Source organism: Phalacrocorax aristotelis, chromosome 3 (assembly GCF_949628215.1).
Source record: "Phalacrocorax aristotelis chromosome 3, bGulAri2.1, whole genome shotgun sequence".
Classification (NCBI taxonomy): domain Eukaryota; kingdom Metazoa; phylum Chordata; class Aves; order Suliformes; family Phalacrocoracidae; genus Phalacrocorax; species Phalacrocorax aristotelis.
The window spans coordinates 98714749-98740809 of NC_134278.1; the positions used below are offsets into that span (position 1 = coordinate 98714749).

The 26061-nt window shown below is 41.3% G+C and overlaps 1 protein-coding gene, 1 long non-coding RNA gene and 4 other non-coding genes across 6 annotated transcripts; all 6 read left to right on the top strand.

Moving 5' to 3' along the window:
- Positions 1 to 22: 22 nt before the first annotated feature.
- Positions 23 to 24758, top strand: WDR43 (WD repeat domain 43). Its single transcript, XM_075088668.1, has 18 exons — positions 23 to 315; positions 4924 to 5058; positions 6687 to 6808; positions 11907 to 12027; positions 13246 to 13385; positions 13863 to 13965; positions 15054 to 15118; positions 15501 to 15672; positions 16186 to 16272; positions 18100 to 18231; positions 18687 to 18824; positions 19655 to 19741; positions 21091 to 21122; positions 21943 to 22006; positions 22887 to 23000; positions 23453 to 23522; positions 24175 to 24230; positions 24326 to 24758. Exons 1-18 carry the CDS (start codon positions 82 to 84, stop codon positions 24443 to 24445), a joined length of 1992 nt encoding a protein of 663 aa, XP_074944769.1. The 5' UTR covers positions 23 to 81; the 3' UTR covers positions 24446 to 24758.
- On the top strand, positions 846 to 2356 carry LOC142055143 (uncharacterized). Its single transcript, XR_012659820.1, has 3 exons — positions 846 to 1075; positions 1160 to 1201; positions 2277 to 2356. It is a non-coding gene; the product is annotated as an uncharacterized LOC142055143 (long non-coding RNA).
- LOC142055860 (small nucleolar RNA SNORD53/SNORD92) lies at positions 7233 to 7309 on the top strand. Its single transcript, XR_012660105.1, has one exon. It is a non-coding gene; the product is annotated as a small nucleolar RNA SNORD53/SNORD92 (small nucleolar RNA).
- On the top strand, positions 12165 to 12248 carry LOC142055861 (small nucleolar RNA SNORD53/SNORD92). Its single transcript, XR_012660106.1, has one exon. It is a non-coding gene; the product is annotated as a small nucleolar RNA SNORD53/SNORD92 (small nucleolar RNA).
- On the top strand, positions 13506 to 13589 carry LOC142055863 (small nucleolar RNA SNORD53/SNORD92). Its single transcript, XR_012660107.1, has one exon. It is a non-coding gene; the product is annotated as a small nucleolar RNA SNORD53/SNORD92 (small nucleolar RNA).
- LOC142055859 (small nucleolar RNA SNORD53/SNORD92) lies at positions 17067 to 17145 on the top strand. The gene has a single exon (XR_012660104.1). It is a non-coding gene; the product is annotated as a small nucleolar RNA SNORD53/SNORD92 (small nucleolar RNA).
- Positions 24759 to 26061: the final 1303 nt, after the last annotated feature.

The window sequence follows — 26061 nt, forward strand, 5'->3', positions numbered from 1 at the left end:
GGCGCGCGCGGCGCCGCGCGCGCGGGGCGAGCACGAGGCTGTCGGCTGCGCCGGCGCTGTGAGGGTCGGGCGAGGAGCGTCATGGCGGCGGCAGCGTGTGGCGGGGAGGAGACGGCGGCGGCGGCGCGGGCCGTTTGCGCTTTCTCACCCCGAGACCGTCGTTTCTTCGCCATCTCCGGTTCGGATGGGCGGCTGCGGGTGTGGGAGACGACGAACAGCCGTTTGCAGCAGGAGTACGTGCCCTCCGCCCACCTCAGCGCTGCCTGTACCTGCCTGGCCTGGGCCCCGCCGGGGGGACGCCCGCCCCCCAGCAAGGTACGGGCAGCGTGTGAGGGGAGGGAGCGGGGCGGTGTGAGGGGGGGACGGACACCGCGGGGAGAAGGAAGCGGTGGGATGGGGACGGCGGCAACCCAAGCAGCCCCGACGCGTGGCCGAGGCCCGCTCGCCTTCACCCCGCCCTCCCGGCGCCATGTGGCGGGGGTCGGCGTGGCCGGGCGGGCTCGGGGGAGCGGATGCGCTCGTGCCGGAGAGGGGAGCGGGCTGAGGGTGCCGCGGGGGGGAACGGAGCTCCGCGGGGTTCCGCTACGGCGTTGCACCCCCCGCCCCCCCCCCGCCGTGCTTGGGGCATGTCCACGCGTGAAGTTCCACGGGGTGGGAGTGTGGGGGGAATCTTCTCCCGTCAGAGGAGCATCGCAGGATTGCTTTTTATGAGGCAAATTTCACGTGTTGGTGGGGGAAGCAACAGTGGAGACTTTTAATATTTTTTTTTTAAACAAAAAATGGGGTTATCAGCAGAAGCACTGACTGTGTAAAATAATTTGTCTTTCGTATCATCTGCGTGGAAGAACCCTTCCTTGAAGGAGCAAGGTATGTTACTTCATGGCACATCCCACCTCAATCGAAAAGGTGATGCCACAGAGCAGGTCGGCTGCTGCGTGTCCACTTAGCTTACGTACAGTTCACTTTCCAGTAAAGGCAGTATCTCTCCACGCTTCCTTACCCTTGGAAGTATTTCCATGCAAGCTGCTATGCTGTCCGTGATGCATCTTCCCGAGCTCAGGAATCCTACGAGAAGGTATTCGCTAACTTCATTCAGAGCACGCATCAGAGGGCTCGGATGTTCTCCACCTTGAATTTGTTTTATTTAACTTCATCTCAGGTGTGCACTCGGCCTGAAAATATCTGGAGTATGTACAGTAAGGTACTTTTTCATCCTTTTTTTGTTGAAGTAATCCTGGTTTTTTTAGCTACAACATGCCGTTTTCTGGAAAAAAAAAAAAGTATCTCTTGGATGAAGTGTGTGAAATCCACCCCCTTTATGATAAGAATTAGGGAGGGCTTTTTAGAATTCCTTTTGATATATTAACAGTTTATTTGAAATACTGTAAGACGTATTTCAAAATGCTTAACACACAGGTTGCCAATATAAAGGAAGATGGTATTGTCTTATTTTTCTCAGTTGAGCAACTTAGTCTCTGAACTTTGAAAACTCTCAGAATATTTGGAGAATGCGGTAGAAAGGGTTACTTTTAGATTGACCTTAACCTGTTCATTTGTCACATAACTTTGAAGAAAAAAGGATACCTGCATTAATTGCAGGGCTGTGTAGGTTGTTCTTCACTCTTCAACTTGTATGTGAAAATGGGGCTAATCTATCCTGTGTGAAATAAAACTTAAGCTAACAGTGCACTGCTGTGGTGCCATAAGTCACGCACAGGAGGTTTCTGAGTGGCTTTTAAAAACTATCCCTTTTCTAGAGACCTGCCCCTAAACCCCACAGATGCTCCAGTTTAACCTGTTTTAGGGTTGTACAGAATATGGGCTTAATCAGATGGCATTTGGCTAACTTTCAGTGCTGTCTAATTATTCCAGTAGTTTGAACGCTGTCCGCTGCTTGAAAGTTGGTACGTTTTCAAGTGGAGCTGGAAAACATACCGTTTCTTAGCATAATTATGCCATGAACGTCTGTAATTCATTGGTTTGTCCGTAGCCTGAACTGAAGAACTAAAGCTGTGATGATTCTGCCAAATATATTTTATTGAATGTGTTTTTTCTCACGTTTAGTCTTTTTTGTCCTTTTTTTTTTTTTTCTGGAGAATTGACATCTGTCTGGGTAGTACCAGTATCTGGTGTTCAGGAGTAAAACTGTGCCAGTAGATATCTATAAATGGTGTTTGTCCAAGTCACACCTAAACTAAGTATGTTTTGGGCTGCTGCCACGTTAACAAAGGCCACGTGTTACAGGGGAATATTAGAAATTCAGTTTTGAACTGCAGGCCCTGGAATTGCTGATGCAGCGGTGGCTTGTTGGGATGTTCCCTGCACATGTGCTTTTGCGTTGCCGATGCCTACTGCCATCGTCTGCTCCGTGAAGTGGTGCCTTCTGCAAGAGTATGTGGACCACTCACTTTCAAAATACCTTCTTCTACTTTCTTCCTAATAAGCTGCAACTGCTCTGTCGTCTTCAACTCTTAAAACTCTTTAGGCTTCCCCCCATTTTGGTGTTTTAAGTGCTTTACTTCACATGTGAGCAGCAGAGATCGGATTTCTAGTTTAAAAAAAAAGGTCTCAGTGGCTGACCTACTCAAGTAAGAACATTATGGAAAAATATGCACACAGTCCCTTTACAAATAACTTTAACCATCTCTACTAATTAAAACACTGTGCTTTTTCAGGCGAAGTTGAAGGATTTCTAAATAAGCTTGAGTCTGGAAAAAAAAAATCAGAAGGAAACTGATACTTGGTGTAGTTCAGGTGCCGTGTCCTATCCTACCCCATCCAGGAAAATGGGGTCCTCTTATATTTAAGACCCTGACCCCACATGGATCTCTACTGCAGCTGGCAGTCTGTCTATGTGTGAAGCTAATGAAGGGTAGAGCAGTTTGATTTTTAAAAAATTTTTCAACTTTTTTTATTTCTCAGAGTGTTTTTTGTCAAATATTATCTCCAACATTAATAGGTGTCTTAATTTTCTGCTGGCATTTCTTTCATGCAAAAATTTCTGACAGAATGCCCCACTAATAATGCTGATAAAGGGTGGTCAGTAAAGAAATACCTGTGGAAAAAAGTAATTGGAAAAACCTTCACTGCCTCTAGCTTTATTCTTGACACTGGAAAATAACTGTAGACTTTAGTGGGAATTTTGTTGTACCTTTGGGTTGTTCAGAGGGAAATTGGCCATAACAAACTGCAATGGAGGGTGGACAAATTTCAGTTAAAAGATTTATGCAAGGGAAGAGAATAAAAGCTGGTCTTATTTGTGGTTTTGCTTTGGAGTGGGGTTTTTTTTTGGGTAATTAGTAAAACTACCTAGAGATCTACAAGTACCAGAAAACACATAAACTGTACTTGTGTCTCCACAGGCTACATTGCCCTTGTCTTGGCACGTCAGGCAGCAGTTTCAAGATGGCATTCTTGGTATTGCTGCTAAAAACTTATTTGAGTCTTTTTTCATATATTGTCTTAAAACCTGATTGATATGCTTGGTTGTGCTTTGTGACTGTGGTGGTTTCTCAGCACCTATGTTTTCATAATATTTTATAAATTATTTTCTTTCCCAGGAAAGACGAAGCCTAAACAAATGCTTGCAAAAAACCCCAATGTAATCTCTTTTCTCAAGAGACTGCTTTTGATGTAAAAGTATCTGTATAACATTTTGGTATTTATTGGCCTAAACCAAAACACTTTTCATTGCATGAGGTGTTGTCTGTGTTAAATACAGAGGAAGAGAAAGTCCTGCTTCAAAGAACCAAAGCATTTATCCTGCTCTGTTAAACTTTTAAATCTCAGTTGTGGTGAAAGCTCCCAAATCCTGACTGTCATTGTATCTCTGGGCCCGAGTAAAAATTACACGTTCGTTGTGCGATATCTGTTGTATGACAGATTAGCTATACGACGTGGATCTTGCACAGAGCTGATTGTTCACATTCTCTCAGTCTCCTTTGGCTTCTTCTGGCTGTTCATCAGTGCAAATATATCTGTTGTGTAGAGGAAGCATTAGCTTGTGTATAATTTTTTTTTAAATGGGAGAGAATGCTTTGCTGTGACATGATGAGTGTAAGGAGACTTACCAAAGTTCAATTAAAAAACTAAACAGTAGCATTAGGGATGTTTTTTTTAATTCTGAAATCCTTGAACAGTTTTTTTCTTTTTGTGTGTGTGTGAGTAGTTATGTAGGATTAACCCAGTGAGAATAAAAGGCGTAGTTTCTGCCTTCTTTATTTTAGTTTCATATGCTCAAGAGCCTGTTTTATCCTTTTCCCCTTCCCAGTGATGTGCTGTGTTCACCTGTGTTTGGTTAAGAAAGATGAAGTGAAATCCCTCCTTGAAGTGGTTGGTAGCACTTGCAAAGCAAGAGGGTGAAGACTTAAAAATTGCCCGATCATAGGAGGTCCTCGGGTACCGATGCCAGGACTTGGGCAGAACACTAACTTTGAGTCCTGGTTGCTTCCCTCTGCTGGGTGGGGTAGCACTTTCTTAAGAGGCATTGTGAATACTTAATATTTGCAAGACTTCTGAATAGCTTTTGAGAAAAAATAAACTGATCATTCTTGATCAAACGTTTCCATTTTGTGGATGAAGCATTCTGATGGTGTTAATCTTTACCTCTGCCTCTGGAACACAAACTCTGTGAAAAACTTAAATGTGGTGTTTTTCCCTCATGGATGTGGTTGCTAGGCTAGCAAAATGGCCTCTACCACGTTTCCAAGTGACTCATAGCAACTTTGTTACCTTGTACCTCCATGTACAAGATGAGTCTCTAGGTTGCTGTGCACTTCAGTGTCTTCATTTTGTGTCTTAGCAGAGTTTGTGCTGGCTGACTGGGTCTTGAAACTTCTAGAAGTCTTTTTCCCCTCTCCATTAACACTTAGAGTAGCTGGTCAGACTAATTAATTTCAAGTTTTCTCTTTTTGATTTTTCCAGGATGGCCCGCAGAGGAAAAAACGGAAGTCTGAGGTTGCAGAAGTGGACAAGCAGTTAGATATCCTGGCTATTGGTACAGCAGTTGGTAGCATTTTGTTGTACAGCACAGTAAAAGGAGAATTACAGAGCAAGCTAGTAAGTAATATACCCTTCATCACATCCATCACATCCTACCAAATACTGATGGTTTCAGTCAGTTTATGCTGTTCTTTCTGCTACTCAAAAATGGAATAAACTAATTATTCAGATGCTTTTTTTTTTCCTTAATAGCTGCATATATGAATAGAGGTACAGTAATTCAGGTGCTTAGGAATCTTCAAGTGGTGCTTTTTCTGTCATTGGCAGTATGTACACTGTATGTTTCAATGTTAATTCAGTATCTTAGCATTGTGCATGGATTTGTTACTTTGCATTTAAAATAACAGTAATAATGAAATGCCTAACTGGGGAGTTGGGTCCTCCATGGGGGTGTTGTACCCTCAGTTCCTGCACAGTACTGTGGGAGAGGAGGGCAGGATTGAAGGACTCATTGACTCTTGGGAAGGTGTCCTGTTGATGGACGTTTCTGTACAGATGCAAATTTACCTCCCTTGTGGCAGCTTTTGAGCCCTCTCAGTACGTGATCTTTCTCAGCTGAGATAAAGCTGATTTTCAAAGTTTGCCCATCTTATCGATACCTTCCCTGTTACTACTGAGTACCTTGGGTTGCGTAACAAGCAAAATAAATCTGTGTGAATGACTCTATGCAACACTTTGAGGCACTTGGGCATGCTTTTGCTTCTAAACTTAGTTGTGTGTAGGTGATCAGTGTTCACAAATGAAGAACAAGCAATGACTTCTTAAAATCATGTGTCACTAGCTAACAAATATAAACTCTGTTTTATGGAAAAGCTGTATTTCTGCCTGAAAACTATGAACAAAATGAAAGAATTTCAGGTTAAACTTTACAGTTTCAGTCAGTTTGAAAAACACCGGTTGCTCTTCTATAGGAGCAGGATAGCAGATGTTACTTGGTGATTACTTTTTTTTTTAACAGATAGGTTCAATTAAAAGATTATTCCTGCTAGAATAAAAGCCATAACTTTTAGCTGTTCTTACTGAACAGAATATCTTGCTGTAATGTATTTTGTCTTGCTGAAAGCTGATTTGCAGTGACACTGCAGTGACACTTTTGGGAGTAGTCTGAGCTGGTGCCAATTCAAGTAGTGAAATTTTATAAACTTCAGAAATATTTTCAAAAATTATTGAAGTGTGTGTATAGGCTGGAGAGATTTTGGTGGTTCAGGGAGGTGAATGATGACCCTTTGTAGGGTCTTCTGATCTGATGATAGCTTACTCTTGTATGCTGAGTACAAAGGGAAGGATACTCATCTCTGGATGTACTTAAGCAGGCAGGCACTTAGATGACTATCGGCCGGATATCTGTGCTAGCTTTTCTTTTGAGCAAATTCCATTCTATTAGACAGCCTTGTTTGGCAGTGTGTATAAAAATAGCGGGCAGGACAATTTTTTTGTTAACCCAGAGGTGCTAGAACAAGAATTAATTCAAATACTTATGTGTACATACCAAAACATGAAATATCTTTAACGTGTATAACTGTATATGTATATCGGTCTTTAAAACCACACCCTCTCTTCAAGTTGCCAATGATTTGAATTTAGTTCTTGAAAGAGCCACTTGTTCACATTATTGGTGTGGGGAAGTCTCAGTAGTCAAAAGCTCCTCATTTATTAATGAGTTGACCCTCTTCTACCTTTTGCAGGACGGTGGTCATGACAGTAGAGTAAACTGCGTGAGATGGCATCAGGACAACTCCTGCTTGTATAGCTGTTCAGAGGACAAACACATTGTGGAATGGAACGCACAGACCTGCAAAGTAAAGTGGTAAGTGATGCTGGTTTTTGGTCAGATTTGTTCACACTTGCATTTGTGTATTTCCTCCTTCACAGGTTTTAGTGAGGGCCTGTTGGAAATGATGCACTCTGCTCTCCAGGCTTCATGCCCACCATACAAAATTGGCTGTTACTTTTCTGATATTGGAAGTGGTTTTATTAAGGGGTGAAAGAGTAACTCTCACAGCTGTGTTTCTTCCTCTGTATATTGGAAAGACTAGATGAAATGAGTAACTGCTGAGAGGGATTTGGGTCCCTCCATGCTAACTTTTAGTGGGACGTGGGCTTCCAGTCACATTTGTGATGCGGAAAAATCTGAATTCCAGAAGATATCCTTGGAAATATGGGGGAGCAGATATTGGAACGCCTCACCCCAGTTAAATTTGTTACATGCACCTGGCTTTGCTCAGCGGGCCTTGCTGTGATGATACCCAGTTGGTTTCGCTCACTACTGATGTGTGGTGTGGACAGTTCCACTTGGCTGTCTGAGCAGGCTGCTGCCATTTAAAGTACCATTGAGCAAAACACAGCTTAGTGCAGGGTAACAAGATGTCTAGTATAAGCATTTAGTTTCTTTTGTAATAAAGCCAAACTGTTTTTAAACTTAAAAGAAGAAACCAAGATTTCTGTTAACGATCCTGGTTATCTTACTTCAGTAAAAGACTAGTGAATGACAGCGCTTTGACCCTTCTTTTATGCTGTTGTTTCTTCTTTGTAGCATTTCCCACCATTGCGTCATTCTTACTGCAGCTCTACCAGTTTTGTTAAAGATGGAGTGGGCGCTCTAGACAGCCCATCATCAGTAACCTCTTTGTTTTCCCTAAAAAGGAGATGCATCCTTACGTTGTGTTGAGACCCTGACGTAAAGTAGCAGAAGATGGCCGTAGAATCTCCCTTTAGCCTTCTCTTCTTAGTATTGAACACGCCCAGTTCCCTTCTCACCTTTTCTTCTTATATTGTGCTCTAGTCCCTAAGCCTTCTTCGTGGCCCTCCACTGGATTTATTCCACTGTGTCAGTGACTTTCTTGTCCTGTCCCAAACAGGACATAGTGCTCAGATGCAGTTTCAAAAGTATTGCACACAGGAGAGGAATCACTTTCCTTGCCCTCTTGGCCACAGTCTGGCTAAGGCAAATCAGTATGCAGTTGACCTCGTTGCCACAAGGACTCAGTCTTATTCAACTTAGCTATGAGGACTGCAAGCTCCTTTTCTGTAAAGCTGTTTTCTAGCCACTTGCCCCAGCATGTACTGGGATTTTTCTGTCCCACTTGCAGGACTTCATGTTTTTGTTTTGAGCTTTGAGATTCTGACAGCCTGTTTCTCAAGCCTGTTGAGATGTCCCTGAATAGCGGCCTTGCCTTCCAGCGTATCGACTCTTCTCCCTAATTTGGTATTGGATGTGAACTTGTTACATTCTTGCATTCTGTCCAGTTTTGAGGTCATTAATGAAGGCCTGGGCAATTACTGAAGATGTTAAATAGTATTGAGATATCCTTATCTCAGTAGGGATATGGAGCGACACCTGTAACTGGCTGCCAGCTGGACTTCATACCAGTGATCACAACTGTTGGAGCTCAGTGATCCAGCCAGTTCTTACCCCTTCTTAGAGTCCATCCATTCAGTCTACATCAGTTTGTCTGCAAGGATACTTAATGTGAGACATTGTCAAAAGCATTGCTAAAGTCAGGTTAAACGGCATGTATGGCTCTCCTTTCATCCACGAAGACAGTTGACCCATTAAGAAGGCAGTCAGGTTGGTTAGGTGCGAATTGCCATTTGTAAATCTATGCTGGCTGTTCCCAGTCACATTTTTGACCTTTGTGTGACTGGAAATGGCTTCCAGGTAGATTTGTTGTATAACCTTCCCTTTTGTTCCCTGGATTCTCCTTCTTGTGCCTCTCTCTTGTGTGTGTGTCTCTCTCTACCCTCCCCCCCCCACCTTATGGGAAATTCATCCTGAGCTGCATGGCCATTCAAAATGGTAGTGTGGTCTTACAATTACACTGACCTCAGCCCTTCTGGATGCATCCCATTCAGTCTTAAGGAGTTGCATGTGTTGTATTTGCTGTTGTGATTCCTAATTTGATCTCCCTTTACTATGGGGAGTGCTTTGCTCCTTCTGACTCTGCCTCTAAGTTTGGGAACATGGGAGGCCTGAGGGACTTCGATCTTCAGTGCTTTGCCCTTTTCTATGTACTGAATGGGTCGCTACACCATTCTGCAGCAGGCCCACGCACTTTCCTCAGTCATCCTCTGACTGTTGCTGATGTGCTGTCTGTACGTGTCCTTTCGTTGGCCTTTGTATTTCTTGCTGGTTTGAACAGCAGCTGAGCTTTGCCTAATTCTGTCCCTGCATGCCTGGACAATATTTTTATATTCCTTTGTGTAGCCTGTCCTACTTTCACCTCCTCTATACTCCTTTTTTGTGTTTTTGAGTTGAGTCAGAAGTTACCCACTTGGCTAAGTCAGCCTTCTGCAGGACCTGGTGATTTTCTGCTCATTGGAATGGACCATTCTTTTGCTTTGAGGAGGTTCTCTTGGAAGAGCAACCAGCTTTCCTGGGCCCCTTTGCCCTTCAGGACAGCCTCCAGTGGGATCCTGTCAATCAGTTTCTTTGAATAAGTTGCAGTCTGTGCTTCTGAAGTCCAGGGTTGTCATTCTGCTGTTTATCTTGCTCATTTTTCCTAGGGTCTTTAAATTCATTGTCTTGTGGCTGCTATAGTTCGAGGTTGTTATCAACCATCACGTCCCTTACCAGTTCTTTTTTTTTTTTTTTTTTTTCTTGCAGTAGCTGGTGCAGTAAAGCATCTTTTGTAATCTGCTTGTAAATCACTTGCAGGAAGAAAAGGTCATCAGCACTTGCCAGCAATCTCTGGGTCTACTTGTGCCCTCCAGTGCTGCCCTTCCAGCAGTCGCTGGGGTGGTTAAAGTCCCTTAGAAGAACCAGGGCATGAGATTAGCAGGATTTATCTATTTCTTTTTAAATTGGACGATCTGTAGCAGATGCCTACCATACCACCCTTGTTGGTCTCTCCTCATAACTTACCTGTAAGGTTTCTACTGGCCCTTTGCCTGTTTCAGAGGAAAGCTCCGTGCATTCATGCTGCCCTTTTATGTGGAGAAACCTCTCTCCTTTTTGCCTTCCTGGTGTGTCCTTGCTGAAGTGTCTTCCTAAAGGTGCATTTATTGCAGCGCTCCTGTCCTGCAAACTATCCCACTGTTTCTCTGTGATAGCGTGTGTGTTCATGTACAGGTACTTGAGGTGGGTCCCACTCATGCTGCTTTCTTGGGAAATGTGAGAATTTTTCTTGTTGTGCTTTTTCTTGGGTGTTCCCTCTGTTCCATCCCATACCACCACTTTTTTTGGGGGCTGTGATTATAAAAGGTAATTAGATGCATTGTATTGTTTAATTTTGAACAAGAAAAAAATCACTCCTGAAGTGTATACATTACACCAGCAATATAATATCATGCTTTTTAGTTGAAAATTTTCTCTGGTGATATTATGAGTCATACCTAAGATAAATGACATTGGAAAGAGTAGGATAAATGAATTCCCTAAAATTTTACCTAAATTGAATAGATTAGAAGCAACAAATTATCTAAAATAATTGCTCATGCCCAATGTACATGTGAGATTGCCTGCATTCTTTAACACTTATCAGGACCTGGAAATAAATCCTTGCGTATCCCAGAGAGAATTTAGGATGGTTGCTCCTGGGGTAGAGAAGTACTACTTCTGATTTGCAGGCTTCTAGGAATTTTCCCATAGAAGTATGGACTGCTAGATAGGGAATTGAAACCACATGGGTTTAGGCTTCACTTTCTTAATTACTGTAGAAGTAGTCCATAGAACCACTTCAGGAAGTCTGTGCAGCACACATTGAAACCTCTGGCAGAGGGACAAGCAGTTGGGGAAGAAAGTTTCTGAAGACGCAAGACAAGGTATTGGAGAGAGGCAGTATGAAACATTCTGGATGACTTCTTGTTTCTCTGGTTGTAGCTTTTTCATGTCTTAAATACTCTGAATACTTAGAGGTGTTCTGTACATCTTAGGCAGCTTCTTGCTTCATGATATCCTGTTTAAAATTCTTTCCTGTGAAGAGTATCCAAAGTAAAAACTAATGGATTTTTGCTGGATTTATATTCTGCAGTCTAGTTTAGGCTAGTCTCTTTAGTACATTTAGTAATGTAGACCCAAAAAAGTATTTTTAAAGAGTTTGAAATTCTTAGTCCTGACCTTCTCTTTGGAAGAGAACACAGAATCTTGTCATACTCTCCGTAAGGTGTAATGTTGTTTGTCAAGTTTGTAGGCAGTAAAACTTTCAGCTTCTATGAAATAGGAAAACTGATACAGTAAATGAGCTCTGTTGGAAGGCAGAAGTGCTCCTTGGGCACGTGAAAGTTATTTGGAGGCATTGCCAGAGCAGTTGTTTACAGTCAGAATGTGGTGGGTTGCAGGGTACTTCCTATCTGTAAAGGGTTTGTGTTAATGCTCTCCTTGCAATTTTGTCCTGTGAGAAACCTGTAGTAATCAGACTCCTTCAAAGCAGATACAAGCTTTTTGTGACAGCACTTTTTTTTATTTATTAAATAGTGCTTTGAACCATAGACCTTTAAGGCGAAGTTTATTATTGTCAGTGTCATTGACAGACTTGGGAGGAAGGCCAGGAACTGAATGGGCATTGAAACTCCAAATTTTAGTCTTCAGAAGGCTGAATGGGTTGGTGTAAGGTTTTTGGATTATGGTGCAAAGAGAAGTCTTGGTATGATTCCTCTTACCCTGTTTGGAGTAATAGAGAACTTTGAGAGAGGTATTCATAATAGAATAGGCAAGTATTAAAGAAGTGTCAACAGTTATTCAGTATTAAATAGCTTTACATTTTTGAGTTGCTGTATTTTGTGTAAACTAGTTTGAAGGAGAGGAGCAGAAACAGAAGAGCTTTGACCTCATCTTTGGCTACTTAAATTGTTTTTAAATTTTGCTGTAAATTTGCCATGATGTAGATTTTGAGATTATGCTAATTAATATTGTTTTTTCTATCTTCATCTTTCTCCCTTTGTACAAAAACCCTTCTTCCAAATTCTAGCAAGTGGAAAGGTGACAATAGCAGTGTCACCTCTCTGTGCATCAGTCCAGATGGGAAAATGCTGCTGTCAGCCGGTAGAACTATAAAACTGTGGGACCTGGAGACCAAAGAAGTCTACAAAGTAAGTAACTTCGCTAAACGACGTGAAAAAAAGTCCTTGATTGGTGACATTATGTATCTAGTGTTCCCTGATAGGACATCTGAAAAATTTATTGGGTGTGAGGAGACAGTTGGCAGTTTTGGGATTGCTGGAAGCTGTTGCCATGATGATACACGCAACTGTGGTTTCAACTTGCTGAGAGTTGAATGAGGACATTAAATTCCTTGGCTGTGTCTGAGCATGCTACCAGCACCCTCTCTCAAACCTGCAGCAGAAGATGGATGCTGTTCTTTTTCAGTGAGTCCCTTTCTGATACCCTTCTAGCAGGAGAGCTCAGTTCACCATGGTGTTAGTTACTGCTGGCATGGCTTTGTGCGTGAGCTCCCTGACTTTTTTCATGAGTCCCTCCTTAAAGTTTCAGGTTTCTTTGCTAAACTTTGTGTAACTGGTGGCATTACTGGTTTTGTTGTTGAAACAGTTGGAACGCATAGGGGTAAAACCCTCATTGTTCCCTGAGCAGGGCTCAGACATGAGCAAATTACCATGTTTTAGCTCTTCTGTGAATGCAGTCATGTGCTCTTGCATGTTAACAGATAGGATGCAGCTAGTCTCTGAACCTCCTGGTACTTGCTGTCAGGTAAGTGTGTACACATGTGCTGTTACTGTGGACTTGCTGGCACATGCTCCTACCATGTATGTCTGCATCCTATGATGACCAAAACTGCTATTTATGGAAGTCGATTGAAGTACTGTTTTGGTGTTTCGGGGTTTTTTTTTTTATTTTTTTTCTGGGGAGGTGGGGTTGAGCAGCCTTAGTGTGTCAGCAGACCTGTGCATTCCTCTTACAGTTGAGAATGAAACTAGGAATCTAGTTTTATTGTAAAAGTCGATGTTTAAAATTGTGTGGGGGAAAAAACCCCAAAAATATGCTTTCTGACAGTAACAGCAGTACAGGTGAAGGTGGTTTATTTTGCATGGACTTAGTCCCAGTGAGTTTGTCTTTGATTCCCCATTCAACTTTTAAAATTCTGATAAATATCTGGAGGCTCAGAAAAAATTTTATTGAAATACAGGAATGCAAGGAAGCTGATCACTGGTTAAAAAAAATAATCACTGAAATGTCCTTGTTTGTTTAGTAACACTTGAATCTTTCCTAATGTTCTTTGTGAAGTAATGTTTTAATTTTTGCCCTACGACTGCTTATGGCGATTGTTGAAAGATTTGTATTTTTTCTTTTAGCATTTCACAGGCCATGCTACATCAGTGTCATCATTAATGTTTACTACAGTGAAACCTATGAATGAAAATAAGCCCTTTGATGGAATTACAGGGCTTTATTTCTTGTCTGGAGCTATACATGACCGATTACTGAGTGTATGGTATGTAAGTCTTACATAATTTGTGACTTTGATTATGATCAGTATTGAGGATAGACTCAAGGAGTATGTTCTGAACTTCTGTGATTAAACAGAAGGTTAAGCAGAGGGGGCACTGGAGAGATGCAGTGATGATCTCTTAAATGGTGCTTTCAACTCACTGATTATTGAATGAAGATGTGAATTTCCTTGGCTGTGTCTGAGCATACTTCCAGTTGCCGTTTGAATCGCTAATGTATGCCAAGAACATACTGTGTAACAGGCTTCCTTGTTCTTGGTACTTGCATGTTTATGCTCAAATTTTTTGACAAATTGGGAGTTACTTTGTACTTGGAATTTCTAAGCTGAAAGGTGAAATTAGAGCATGAGTATTTTTGGGTGGGGTAGACGGTTGCTGATGATTTATGGGCTTTATAATGCTTTTCACGTGCCAAGGGTGCTGTTTGTGCTATGGTATAGTGTACTGTTTGTGTCTTCCAGGCAGATCAGATCAGATAGGAAAGAAAAGAATGCCGTGATGTCTTTCACAGTAACAGATGAACCAACTTTTATTGACCTGACTGTATCAGAAGTCAAAGAAGAGGTAGGACCAATAGTTTGTAACCAAATATGCACAAGAATTTTCAGTTGTCATACCAGTTTCCTTTTAAAGGTGTAAAGAAAGAAACTTGTGTTTGGCTTCTGTTATGCAGAGTTGAGATCTGAATGCCAGTTCACGGGTGTAAGGATATGTATTACAGGTGCGTTTATAAAGCTGATGATTTGAAATAAAAATCTTCAAAGCTGTTAAGTGCAAATTCAGCATTTTCTTCAGAAATTTTGCTTGTGATGGCAGAAATGTCAGTTGTTTCCTATTTAGAACAAATTAGTACTCAAAATGGTTGTTAGAACTTGGCATTAAAAAAAAAACAGAAAAGATTTCTTTCTAAAAACGCAGTTTGGGTATGTTTCTGTTTTTTCTGATCTCAGGTGGCTTTGGCGGTGTAGCTGCATTTGGAATTAACTAGCCGCTAATGAGTTAAAGTAGCAGCATCATTCTCCAAGTCTCTCAGTTTCAGAAAGTACAAGTCTTTCAAAGTAGTTGTCTTATGAAAAATGTCTGCATGTGAAACATGTTCACAAACTGTTTTAGTAATTATTTAAAACAATTTACTCCTGCTGCTTTTAGATTCCTTTCTAAGAACAGTATTTCATGCTGAATTTTCTAATGTTTCCAATTGTGCCCTCTTACTGCATGTATTGGGGATAAGAGTATTCTGTAATGTACACCTGTTGTTTAATTGCTCAGAGCACTCATCTCAATTTCTTGCCTCCAAGCATATTTACAATGTCAGTGCCTTTGTAGACCTATGCCTCTAGACATGTTGGTACCATATTTTTGGAACATGGCTGCTACAATCACATATGTCTGCTACTGTCCAAACTGTTCAAATTTGGCTATATTAGTAGTGATACAGTAAAGTACAGTTAGGAGTTATCTTTTTGTCTCCTAATAGTTGCACTAAATATTCTTGAGTGTCTTTGATTTCCCTTATGGATTTAGTTATATCTTCAATGTGTTTAGCTACTGAAAAAAGTCAAATCATAACCATTCAACTGTTTCTTGATGTCCTGTAGTTATGGGAGGTTTGTCCTTTGAGCTAATTGAAATCTTTCTGTGCCTTCTTTCAGCCTGTAAAGTTAGCAGTTGTGTGCAGAGATGGGCAGTTGCATTTATTTGAACATATCTTAAATGGGTAAGTTAGTATTCATCTTGAGGGTGTCTTTGGTAAAGGTCTGGGATTACTGTAAGGCCAAGTTCAGTCTTGTCCTGCTGCTGCCTTTAAGCTCTCCTTTAAGCTCTTGTGTCTGTTTGCCAACCAGGTTCCAGGTGGCTCTTTGTCTTGGGTTACTGGACACGTTTTTGGAGAACTTACTTGCTGTGGGCTGTGCTGCACTTTGGTATTAAGTGTTGCTTTAGCCAATATTTTGTGTGTCTGTACGTCATCTTAGCCATCTGTAAAAGGTGTAAACTGGCTGAGTTTGCTGAGGGCTTTCTAATGAAAGGTGCGTAGATGTGCAAGATATTGAAATGTTCAAGCTAAACCTTTTGGAATTTTTTCATTCCGTTTTTTTCAGTTACTGCAAAAAACCCTTAACATCAAACTGTACTATCCAGATAGCAACGCCTGGAAATGATGGGGACTCCACACCAACACCAGTCCCTATTCTAGCAGCTGCGTTTTGTGCAGACAAACAGTCTCTGCTGCTTGTGTATGGAAACACCTTACAACCCATCATGGAGAAAGTGGTATGTAAAGCTTACTGAAGAGCTTTTGAATTTTGTAACATGGACTGCATACTGCTCTCAGTTGGAGGTGTTGGTGTGGAGTGTGGGGTGGTGTTTTTTATGTTTTGCTACTTTGAAATTGTATGATGAGACAAAACTTATCCCTTCCTCCTTCTCAGGGAGCTATGACTGTTGCCCCCGAGCTGTTTCCAAAGGCTATTTTTATTCTTCAGTTCTTTGAATTAAAATACAACTTGATGTTATCGCTGGCTGTTTCTTGCCATTTCAGCTGTTACTGAGTTAGGCCACTGAAACTGTTTTTAATACTGTTGCAGTTTACCTGTGTAAGGTTCTTTGGAGAGCATAGAGATCTGGTAACAAAAAGCAGATGTGCGAAGCAGCTGCTGTTCTAGAGTGGAAAAAGAAGTTAATTCTATTTTATGCCTGTGTAATTTGTTCTCATCTTTCAGTAGCGTAATGAATCGCAGGGGTGAATCTCAAATATATTAACTGGTTTTGTTCCTGTCCTTCTAGTCTTTGAACACCGCTGAATCCCACATATGTTTGATAAGGGACATCCAGAAAGTGTTGTCACTTAAAACAGATGTTGCTGTAACAAAGGTGAGCTTTGTGTGAAATGCAATTTTGTTGTGCCTCTTGTTTTATTCCGGAAATAGTAGAATTCACTGTCTCTTAAAATGAGGTTGGATTTCTGGAGGGACCTGCTCAGAGCTGCAGTGGTATCTACAGATGTCCATAGCACTCAAGCAGGTGTGGGTAAAGTGTGCTTTGTGGCTGCTGTGTGTCCTAGTTTGCCCTTGCACACAGTTACCCTCCTGTAGCTTGGAGGAAGTCCTGCTCTCAGCGGGTCTGCCTGACAGACAGGAGTGGCTGATGGTTTCTTTTCTGCCTGAGGTCAGTCCTTCCCCTAGGAGTCTGTCAGTTTGTACAGCTTCTTTGGCCCGATGGTTTGAGGTGAAGTTGGGACGGCTTTGTTTTAGAGTCTAAATAAAATGTAATGGAGCCTTAAAGGGCATGTCCTTTTGGCTGTTTCTCAAGCTGGCCTTCACATGTTCCGCCTGCTCGCAGGGATGTGGCACCTGGGAGTGTGAGCCTGACACTTAGATGACAACAGTCTCCACTGAGGCCACTTGAAACTCTTTTCTTTCATGCAGGATCCCCTGGGGGTTTAGAGACAGGCTGTGAAGTTCTTAGTGTGCATACTCAAGGCCTTAAAAATTTGTAATGCTTGCAGCATCAGTGCAGTGAGCAGACAGCGCTGTTTTTCTAACCCTCAAGTTAGCTGCTGGATCTGGTGCTCCATCAGCCAGGCAGGAGTTTGTGCTGATTCCTTAGCCCTGTAACCGGTAGCTAGCAGAGCTGAAATGCAGTGAGAGGTATAGGAACTCCATGGCATGCGGTGATGATACCCTTCTTGGTTTCGCATTTTGCTGAATTCCAGTGAAGACGCATTTCTCTTGGCTGTCTGAGCATGCCTTGTGGGGAGAAGGTCAGTGATTAGTATGGTGAGCAAAGGGGGTAGTATTTTAACACCATTGCTGTTCGACAGTGAAATTCTTGAGCCACAAAATCAAATTCTTTGACTTTTACACACAATGTATGTAAGTTGCTTTGCTCACCGTAGTATATTATATTTGCACCACTTCAGTGGGCACCCAGCAGGGTTTGGGCAGGGACTTCAGAAAGAGGCCTGCACAGAAGCACTGTGGTTAAAGAAGTGTTCTGGAAGTAGCAGCTAGCACTCCTGATATTCTGGAAGCGGCGTACTCCCTTACAGCCTCTGTGGGTCAGGGGAGCACCTGGTTATTAAATATATAGCCTTTAAAATTCGATCTCCTTTGTGTTGTTTGAAGATGGGTACCATAGCTTGTTTGGTATAACCTAAGGTTGCTCTGTTTGTCATCCTGATCATAGTCTAATTCAGAGCACTGAGTTCTGCTCCTGAGGAATCCCTGGAAGAAAATTGGTGGGATTGAAGTGAATAGCAACTACCTTTACTGTTACACTGTGCTGCTGTTCATGATCAGTTCTTACCTTCCAGTGGAAGCTGAATTAATCTGCATGTGGTTTATGGGCCTGACTGTTGGTACACGTGATACCTATTGCTAGCAAACATCCAAATACTTGTTGTTGTATGCAAACACTTAGTTCGATGAGTGTTATTGAATGAGCTTGTAAGAAAAATTATTCACAGGTGATTCCAGAGAGACTGTTGCTTTAGTTAATTGTGAAAACTAACTGTTGCTTGAGGTTATTAATTGGTCTTAAAAACATACGATCTTCCTAATATGTATGTCAAGAAAATGGGTTGTGGCAGGCTGGTTTTACCATGTACGTGAGAGTCTCGGAATAAAATCAGTGTTGTAAATTGGAAGGAAGGTCAAGATACTAACAATTTATGGAAATGTGGTTATCTCTGTCTACTAGGTAAAGACTCCTGTTGTGAACTCGGACACCAAAGTTCTAGTGCCTGGCATTCCAGGACATAGTACAGCTGTCAAAGCTCCATCCTCGGGAAAGCAGAAAAAGAAAAACAAGAGGAAACCGGGAGACACAGAGGTAAAGTGCTGCTTCTTCTAAACACAGCCATAATGGAGAAACTAGAATCATAAACCATTGTTACAACTTCTTCAGGTGAACTTGAACTTGCTTTGTTTGGTGTGGAAGCAAGGTTAAGGATATCATCTTTTTGTATGAAGACGACTTCCCTCTGTTCAGAACCTTTCCCTCATTCAGGTCCTGTGTGCCTTGCCTGTAGTTTCACCATGTTCCTGCAGAACTTTGTCACATGCTTGTGTCTGTCTCTCTGTGCTAAGGTATATTACTGCTTTTCAGTTGAAACTTCATCTTCTTTTCTCAGGCTATTCTCTGTCAGTACATTTAAAAGAATATGCAAAATTTGTGTTATTTTCCAGCAGAATCAGAAGGAGTGCTGTAGGTTAGGTACTTTGCTTTCAGCTGATATTTCTGAAAAACTGCACTAAAACAGCACTGCCCTTGTTTACTGTCTGCAGGAAAGCATTGAAGAGCGCCTAGGGGCATTGGATATCGATGTGAGCAAAGTAAAAACTCCAGGTGGCCTTCCGCAAACAGATAGCTTCGCAGTACTTTTGGTTCAGGGCTTGGAAAGCAATGATGCAGAAATCTTAAATGTAAGTGTTACAAGATCATTGTATGCTGTTCAGTCTATTCACTGAGACTTGTGGGGAGCCTTCTTGAAAGCTGGGGAGGCTGAACAGTCAAGAACCCATTGTTTCTCCCAGCTGCTTTTTGCTGATTTGGCTGCTCCAGGCAGTGGTATTATAAATGATAGTAGCATTATTGCTTTTTTTTATTATCTACCTTGCTTTCTGAGTCAGTCCATGAATTTTGAGGCGCTTCTGTTTATGATAAATTTGTTATGTCACAGTTCAGTAGTTTTACAGGCATTGTTACTAATGCAGCCATCTTCCCTTTAGCTTGAGCTGGAGCATGATTTGTACTTAGTCTCCTGAGTATATGGCTTCCAAGTAGACACTGTTTGAAAAATGCATTGATGACAACAGTTTCACTTGGAAAAGCTTACTGTTGCACTTGGTCTAGGAGGAAATAATAGTTCTGGGGCAGGGAAAAGAAATCTTAAGAATTCAATACTGAATAGAACTCACTTGTCGCAGATACTGGTGAAAGGCATTTATTTACAGAAGTGAAGCACAGAAAACAGCAAGGGAGATTTTAATGTGCCTGTGGTGCTGTGTTTCTAATGTGGGGTGGGTGGGCTAGTTTTAGATGGGTTAATCAAGTGTCTTGTTTCGTTAATTGTGGCAGACTTGAAAAATGGAACTCCTTTTCATAGTAAATCTTCTTTTACTCATTATCCTCATCTTAGCATACAAAGGTAATGCAGTAGAAAGATTTAAAGCCAGGGAATTTTTGATTGTGCACATTGCTCATACACATGTTAACTGAATGACTCTCTGATCATATTTTTCCATTTTAACAGAGAGTGCTTAACACAAGAAAGGAAAATGTAATAAAGAACACAGTAGCCAGAATGCCTGTACATGCTGTCATTCCACTGCTGCATGAGGTAGGAGAGACTGCATTCCTTGTACTGTCATACAAGCCACGTTTGGTCTGCGTTCTAGCTGGGGAGAATCCAGAATATGTTTCTCTCTTTGTACCAGTGAAATTGGTTTGGTAGTTTTACAGGACAGAAATTGTTCTTATCTTCTCTGGCTGAGGCTTAACCAAAGAACAAAGTGCCACTGTCAAAGCTAGGAAGAGCATTAGATCATGTAGTATTATCTTAAATGATTATGTGGGAAAAAGAGAAGGAAGAGGTTAAGCTAAAGCTTGTTTAATCCAATTACCATTACATCTTCTTTTAAACTATTAAAATGGATGATAATTTGAAACATGAAAATAGCAGTGCTAGCCAGAGCAAGTTATGTGAGCATAAATATGCTAGATACTCATGTGAGAAAGAAAAATAGAATATGTACTTAGAGTGGTGAGTTCAGATAGTATTTGGAAATTGAGGGCAATTTCTTTCCTCTTGAAGATAACCGAGAAGCCCAGTTGCTATGTTTAAGCTTTGTGACATCACTTAGTAATAATTTTAAAAGGGATCTGGCTTCTGAACTGCTTCTTCAGTGGTACTAAATAAAATCTGTATTTGGACAGAAATATTTTAATGATTAGCCTTATCTAGACATTACTTTGTTTAAACTGAACGTTGATTAGTTGCTATTCCTATGTGACTGACACTCTATAACACAACTTAATGGTTAGATATCTCTTGAATTCTAATGTGCCGGCCACAGTAAGATTTAATTTTTAGTTGTGCTAATCTTAACTGAACGATGTAGATGGCCTGGTATTTAATGTTTAGACTTTTAAGCATGTGTTGTGACACCTCCTTAGACTTACGGTAATGAGGTGCAGCATTTCTTCTCTCAAACCTTAGTCAGAGAATCTACGTGCAAGTGTTTGGCTATATAATCTTCATGGATGGACAGACCTTCATGTAACTCTTCTCCAGAGCTTGAGATTTGTTCTGTAAAATAGCCTTTACGTCTTATTACCTTATTCTCCCAACTTGTCCACCTTGTAACAGCTGCTCTACTAAGCAGATACACAGAGACATATAAACAAAGGGATTTCCTTGTAATTATTCCTGCCAGCTTTAAGTTTCACTGGATATATTGCCTGTTAAGAGTTCCAGTTTTATTGTAACAATGAAATGCAGCTTTTGCATGTTACCAGCCTGTGTATAGGATGGTAGAGCCAGCAATGTAATATTCTGGAGCCTGGCAATGCTTCAAATGCCTGGAGGTCTTTCTGCCCCCATATTAGAGCTGTCACATGGATGTAATGTTGGGTTTTTAAACTCATTATGTGTTTGTTACTTATTGCTGTCTATTTTTGTTCTTTTAGCTTACGAAGAGATTGCAGGGCAACCCATACAGGTAAGAGAAAACTCAGCTACAGTTTAATTTACCTGAAAATTTTCTGGGGTGTGTGATATGGTCCCTCCCTCCGCCTGTGTGGTTGATTTCCATAGTAACTGTGATTAAACTGCAGCATCTTGTGGTAAAAATTCTTACCTGACTGGGTGCAAAGAGGAACTTTTATGAAGACAGAGCTTTGTCAGGATGGCTGAGGTGAAATTAAAAAGGGAAAAGCATACCCGAGATAAGCATATAACCCTGAGAAAGTGTACGAAGTCCCAGAATATCGGCGCTGTGGACCTGATGAATATGTAAAATAAAATAACTATCAGATGTATAGCTTGTTTGGTTTAATTATAAAATATATTTAGGCATCTGGTGTTGCGTTAAATAACAAAACCAGCTCTTCCTGCCCCTGTGCTACCCCCCTCTCTCCGCCCATCTTGTTATATTGCTTTAACGATAGCTTTGCTAAGACTAGGTGTCCTTAATTGTGGTATGTGTATGTTTGTTTGAAATACAAAATCTGTCATTGTAGGTGGAGAAAGAAGTAGCATACTTTGGTCTTTTATTCACGGAAATCTCTCATAAAAGACGTCAGAAACAGAGACCCCTGAACATGTCTAGTTTTAATCCCTCACTTAAATGTCTGTTCTTTTCCTAACAAATAACTCACATAGGTATCTTATCTGGATATCCAAACTGTAATATTTCCATCTGAATTTATGTGATTATATAAAGAAATAGGAGCACTTTCTATGGATCTGCTTAGCATCTAGGATGTGAAATGGGTGTTTGTCATCCAGTATATCTGACAGAATTTATTTTTATTTTCCAGTGCCTCGCTAATGGTTCGATGGCTGAAGTCAGTTTTTACTCTGCATGCATCCTACCTTTCCACAGTAAGTATCTTGCATTAATGATAATGCGTGTAACTAGATTTAAATGCTTAAGCTGATGTATGTTCTCCCTTCAGGGAACTGCCTTCTGCTCTCCACCTATGGCAGTGCCCAAATAGTGTACAGGGGCTGTACTTGTTGGCACTTTTGCCATATTGCTGCACCTTGGTTATAAATTGTTGGTCTTAGTCATTCATGACGTAATTATAGTCATCCCAAAGTCAAACCAAGATAAGTTATGTCACAACCTGTGAGAGTTAGGGAACAAAACTGCTGTCAAAGAGTAATCTAGCCTGTGTCGCTAAATCTTACAGAACTAAATTTGCTTTGCTGTTGTAATGCTCATCTTGAGACTATCTTGGGCATGGCTAGATTTATACGGTAAGGGTATGCCAAAGTTGTCAGGCTAGTAAGTAAAGTAGTAGCTTCTGGGATGAAGTCTGGCCTTGCCTTACAAGTGATGGATAAAGCGCTCTTGCTCAGTTAAAAAAGCATTCTGGCACTTAGTCCTTTCTCCCATTTATTATAGGATTGCTGCGTGTCGGAACTTGCATGCATTGCTGAGGCTGCGTTCGTACACTTGTGTATATTCAGGTCCCATTTACACAGCTTTCCAAGCAGTGCTTTGACACCTGCTTACGGCTGTGTCTGTGGAAAGGAAAAGTAGTACAAGAATTGCCGTGTCTTGAAAGTAGATATGTTTCTAAACATGGCTAAATGTTAATTGATCAGGCTGCAGGTGGTTTCTGTGAACCCTCAGCTCTCCCTTCTATCGAGAATAATGTGAGCAAGGATTGCTTGCCCCAAACATACAAAAGTAGTTTAAAAAAAACATTTAGGATGTGTTGGTCAACAGCTTCCTTTTTCTTCATCCTTGTCTCAGTTGCCAGACCTTATTCCTCAGCTGGGAATGCTATACCAGTTAATGGAGAGCAGAGTAAAAACTTTGCAAAAGCTTTCCCGTCTGCATGGAAGACTCTTCATTCTTGTCACCCAGGTGAGTTCCAACTAAATAACATGGGATGTGTAGAAGTAGTAGTGTTTGCAGACATAATTTCCTGTTGTGGTTACATCTGATGGGACCTGTCATCGGGAACTTAATACAGCTGCTGCACAGCTATGCTGATAACATTCAAGTCAGCACACTTAATTGGCTCTCTAGTTGGTCTGTGCTCATGGGAAATGTTACTCACTTATTCCTGCCAAATGTGTCTACTGACCTATAGAGTTTTAAAGGGGAATAAAGGGGAGGTACTGGGCCACTTCAGAGCACATGATTCTAAAATTTGACTTTGTCCTTTGTACTTGTTTGGCTGTTAAACCACTGCTATAAATTAACTAATCTGTGTTAAACTTGATGTGGACCTCATTTATGTTGTTACGAGTTTTGTTGACATTTAAGGTTGGAATATATGATGCATCTAAGACTAATCTGCAAATTCCATTCAGGTTGCAGCATCGGAATCAGTTCAGGATGTACCTGAGGTTAATCAGACTGCAAAGCTGGTATATGAGGATGGTAAGTGTCATATGCTAGGTGTAGCTCGGCTCCTGAATTCACGTGACTGCCGATACTTGGTGGCTGTTCATCATGTTCCTCTGCTTATCCGTTAGTGTACGGTCTGCAGGTAGAGGGTTTTTGTGGGAAGCCCATGGCAGGAAAGTCAGTGGTTAATGATGTGGGCATCTTGTAGTTTGTCCATGCGTCCTTCCGTCTGTCCTTCCTTCTGTCCTTCCCTCCCATCCTTTTATTTCCTTTCATTCCCTCCCAACCCTGCTTCACAAATTAAAAATCTGTTACTTGGAAGTTCAGTATGCTGCTTAACTGGCAACCTCAAATTCCAAGCACTACCCGCCCTTCTGCTGAGGTAGGTACAGTCAGGGCACTTTTATGTTTGAGTCTGCAGGTTGTGAAGGTAGCGGGTGTCAGTGTGTGTGCCTGCACGCTTCCAATCTGGCCTTTTTTATCTACTGCAACTTCATAGCGTATAATCGTAATGGAAGTGACTTGTTCCTAATTCAGGTTGATCAACCTAATCTTCAGATAGAATTAGTTTTGGAATTGAAATAGCAGAGTTTGGAGACTTAGCTGCATGTGGGGTTGGGCTTTGTTTGCACAATGACATTTTAAAGTCTGTTTTCCAGACTGAGGAATTGTTTTCTCTTTGCAGAATCCTCAGAGGAGGAAGGCTCAGATGATGAGATGATTGCAGATAAAGACTCTGATGTAAGTGGAATTGGATCAGATCTTCTCCCATTGCTTGTAACAGAAATCACACGGCTGTCAAAGGTTCAAACATTCGTGTTTATTTTTTTCCCCAGGAAAACTGGGATGAAGATGAAGAAAAAGAGGAGCAATCTGATGAACAAGAAATGACCGTTGAAAAGGAGATCAACGGTGATTCTGATTTGGAACCAGAAAACGAAAGCGAAGAAGAATAACAGCACGAAAGAATAACAGTTAAAACATGTGGGCCACCAGACTCAAATTCTGGATCATCTTGCTGAAAGATGCCATATTTGCATATAGGGAGTGCAGACTCATGCACGGCCTGTGTGCAGGGGCACATGTGGGACACTGTGCATTTCCGAATCCAGAATGTTTAACCACGCCAGCCTTCTCTCGCCCTATTTCCCTGTGCTTACTTATAGAAACATTTCTTCCACCTCATGGTCAGATTATGCCTGTCATGTGGGCATGCATTTGTATCTCAAGTGAAATAAATCTGCCACCGCCGTTTGTGTGGTAAACTTGGTTCAGCTTGATATTGAATTTGTTTCAAATATTCAAGGATCAAGGACAACCGGTCTATACCTTCTTTCCATGCTTCAGTTAGCAATAGCAAGTGGGCATCCTGCTGAATTTTTTTTTAAAAAAGAAAACAACAAAAACCACAAACCAGAAAAAGACAAAAAAAGATATTTTTGTAATATTGAAATTCTCTACTGAATTTCTTTTCTTCTTCGCCCACCCCCCCATTGGATTAGCCATACCTTGGCAATATCTAAATGCCAACCTGACTTAAAAATGGCTTTTTCTTTTTTAACAAATTTGAACTCGAGATTTTTCTATGTATAAATCAATGACTTTTCTTGTGCTTCAGAAGGACGTTAGAACTATCACTGGCTCCTAATTTTGTTTTAATGGAGGCTGTATATAGGTATAATGCTAACCCAGAGGGATAGACTGTTGAATTGGGTGGGGAGAGGGGAGTAACACAGGGAAATGAGAAGGTGAATGCTTGTGAATACGTAGCGCACAGCTATACCTTTATTACAGATTTTTAATCTCTCAGTGGCGGAACAAGGACAGCTATTTGCTCAGCTAATGGAAGCTGAAGTGGTGCAAACATTTTTAAGAACAAAACAAGGTAAAGGTTTGAGCCATTCACCACTATAATGTACAATAATATATTTGTCTATAAATGCAGCTGTTGCAACTAAATACCACCCTCTTTGTAAAGTGAATAAATATACATCTCCTTTACCAAATACCTGTCCTGTGGTGTTTGTTGAGAGAGACCTTAGGTAGCTAAGGGTGGTGGGTGAAGGATGAAATGCTGTTTGCAGATAGCAGATTTCTAGTGGAGGAGGGAGCCAACATAAAAAGTTGCGGTGCTCTGCAAAGCATCTATTGTTAGCAGTTGCTCAGCTCCATAAATTTCTGTCCTCTGTTGGTTTGCCCACTGCTTGGGGATTGTGTTGGGGTCACAGCGCTGCCTGGAGGCGTGGGGGATTATGTCACTGACAACGCTGGAAGGGATGTGTTCTGTCTTTGGGGAGCTGGAGGTTGAAGGGCAGCAGTTGAAGGCTTCCAGTCTTTGGAGAGTTTAACTGGCGGTAAATCAGTGTCTTAATAATTTTTAAAGCTGGGCTTTTTTACTTAATTTCTGAGATGCTGTGAAAATAAATGCCAACTTGTGTGCTGTCTGTACTTGCACAAGCCACCACATTACGCTGAGCTGATGTGTAAGTTTTTAACCAGTACTGATGTTACTACATGGAGGCAGGCTTCAAATCGGGCAAAAGAGAGGGATGTGAGTGAGGGTTTGTTGCAT

Coding starts and splice junctions, on each gene's coding strand:
- WDR43 (XM_075088668.1), top strand. CDS start 82: ATGGCGGCGGCAGCGTGTGGCGGGGAGGAGACGGCGGCGGCGGCGCGG. Junction 15,673..16,185: donor AACCCATCATGGAGAAAGTG/GTATGTAAAGCT, acceptor CTGTCCTTCTAG/TCTTTGAACACCGCTGAATC. Junction 23,523..24,174: donor AAAGCTGGTATATGAGGATG/GTAAGTGTCATA, acceptor TTCTCTTTGCAG/AATCCTCAGAGGAGGAAGGC.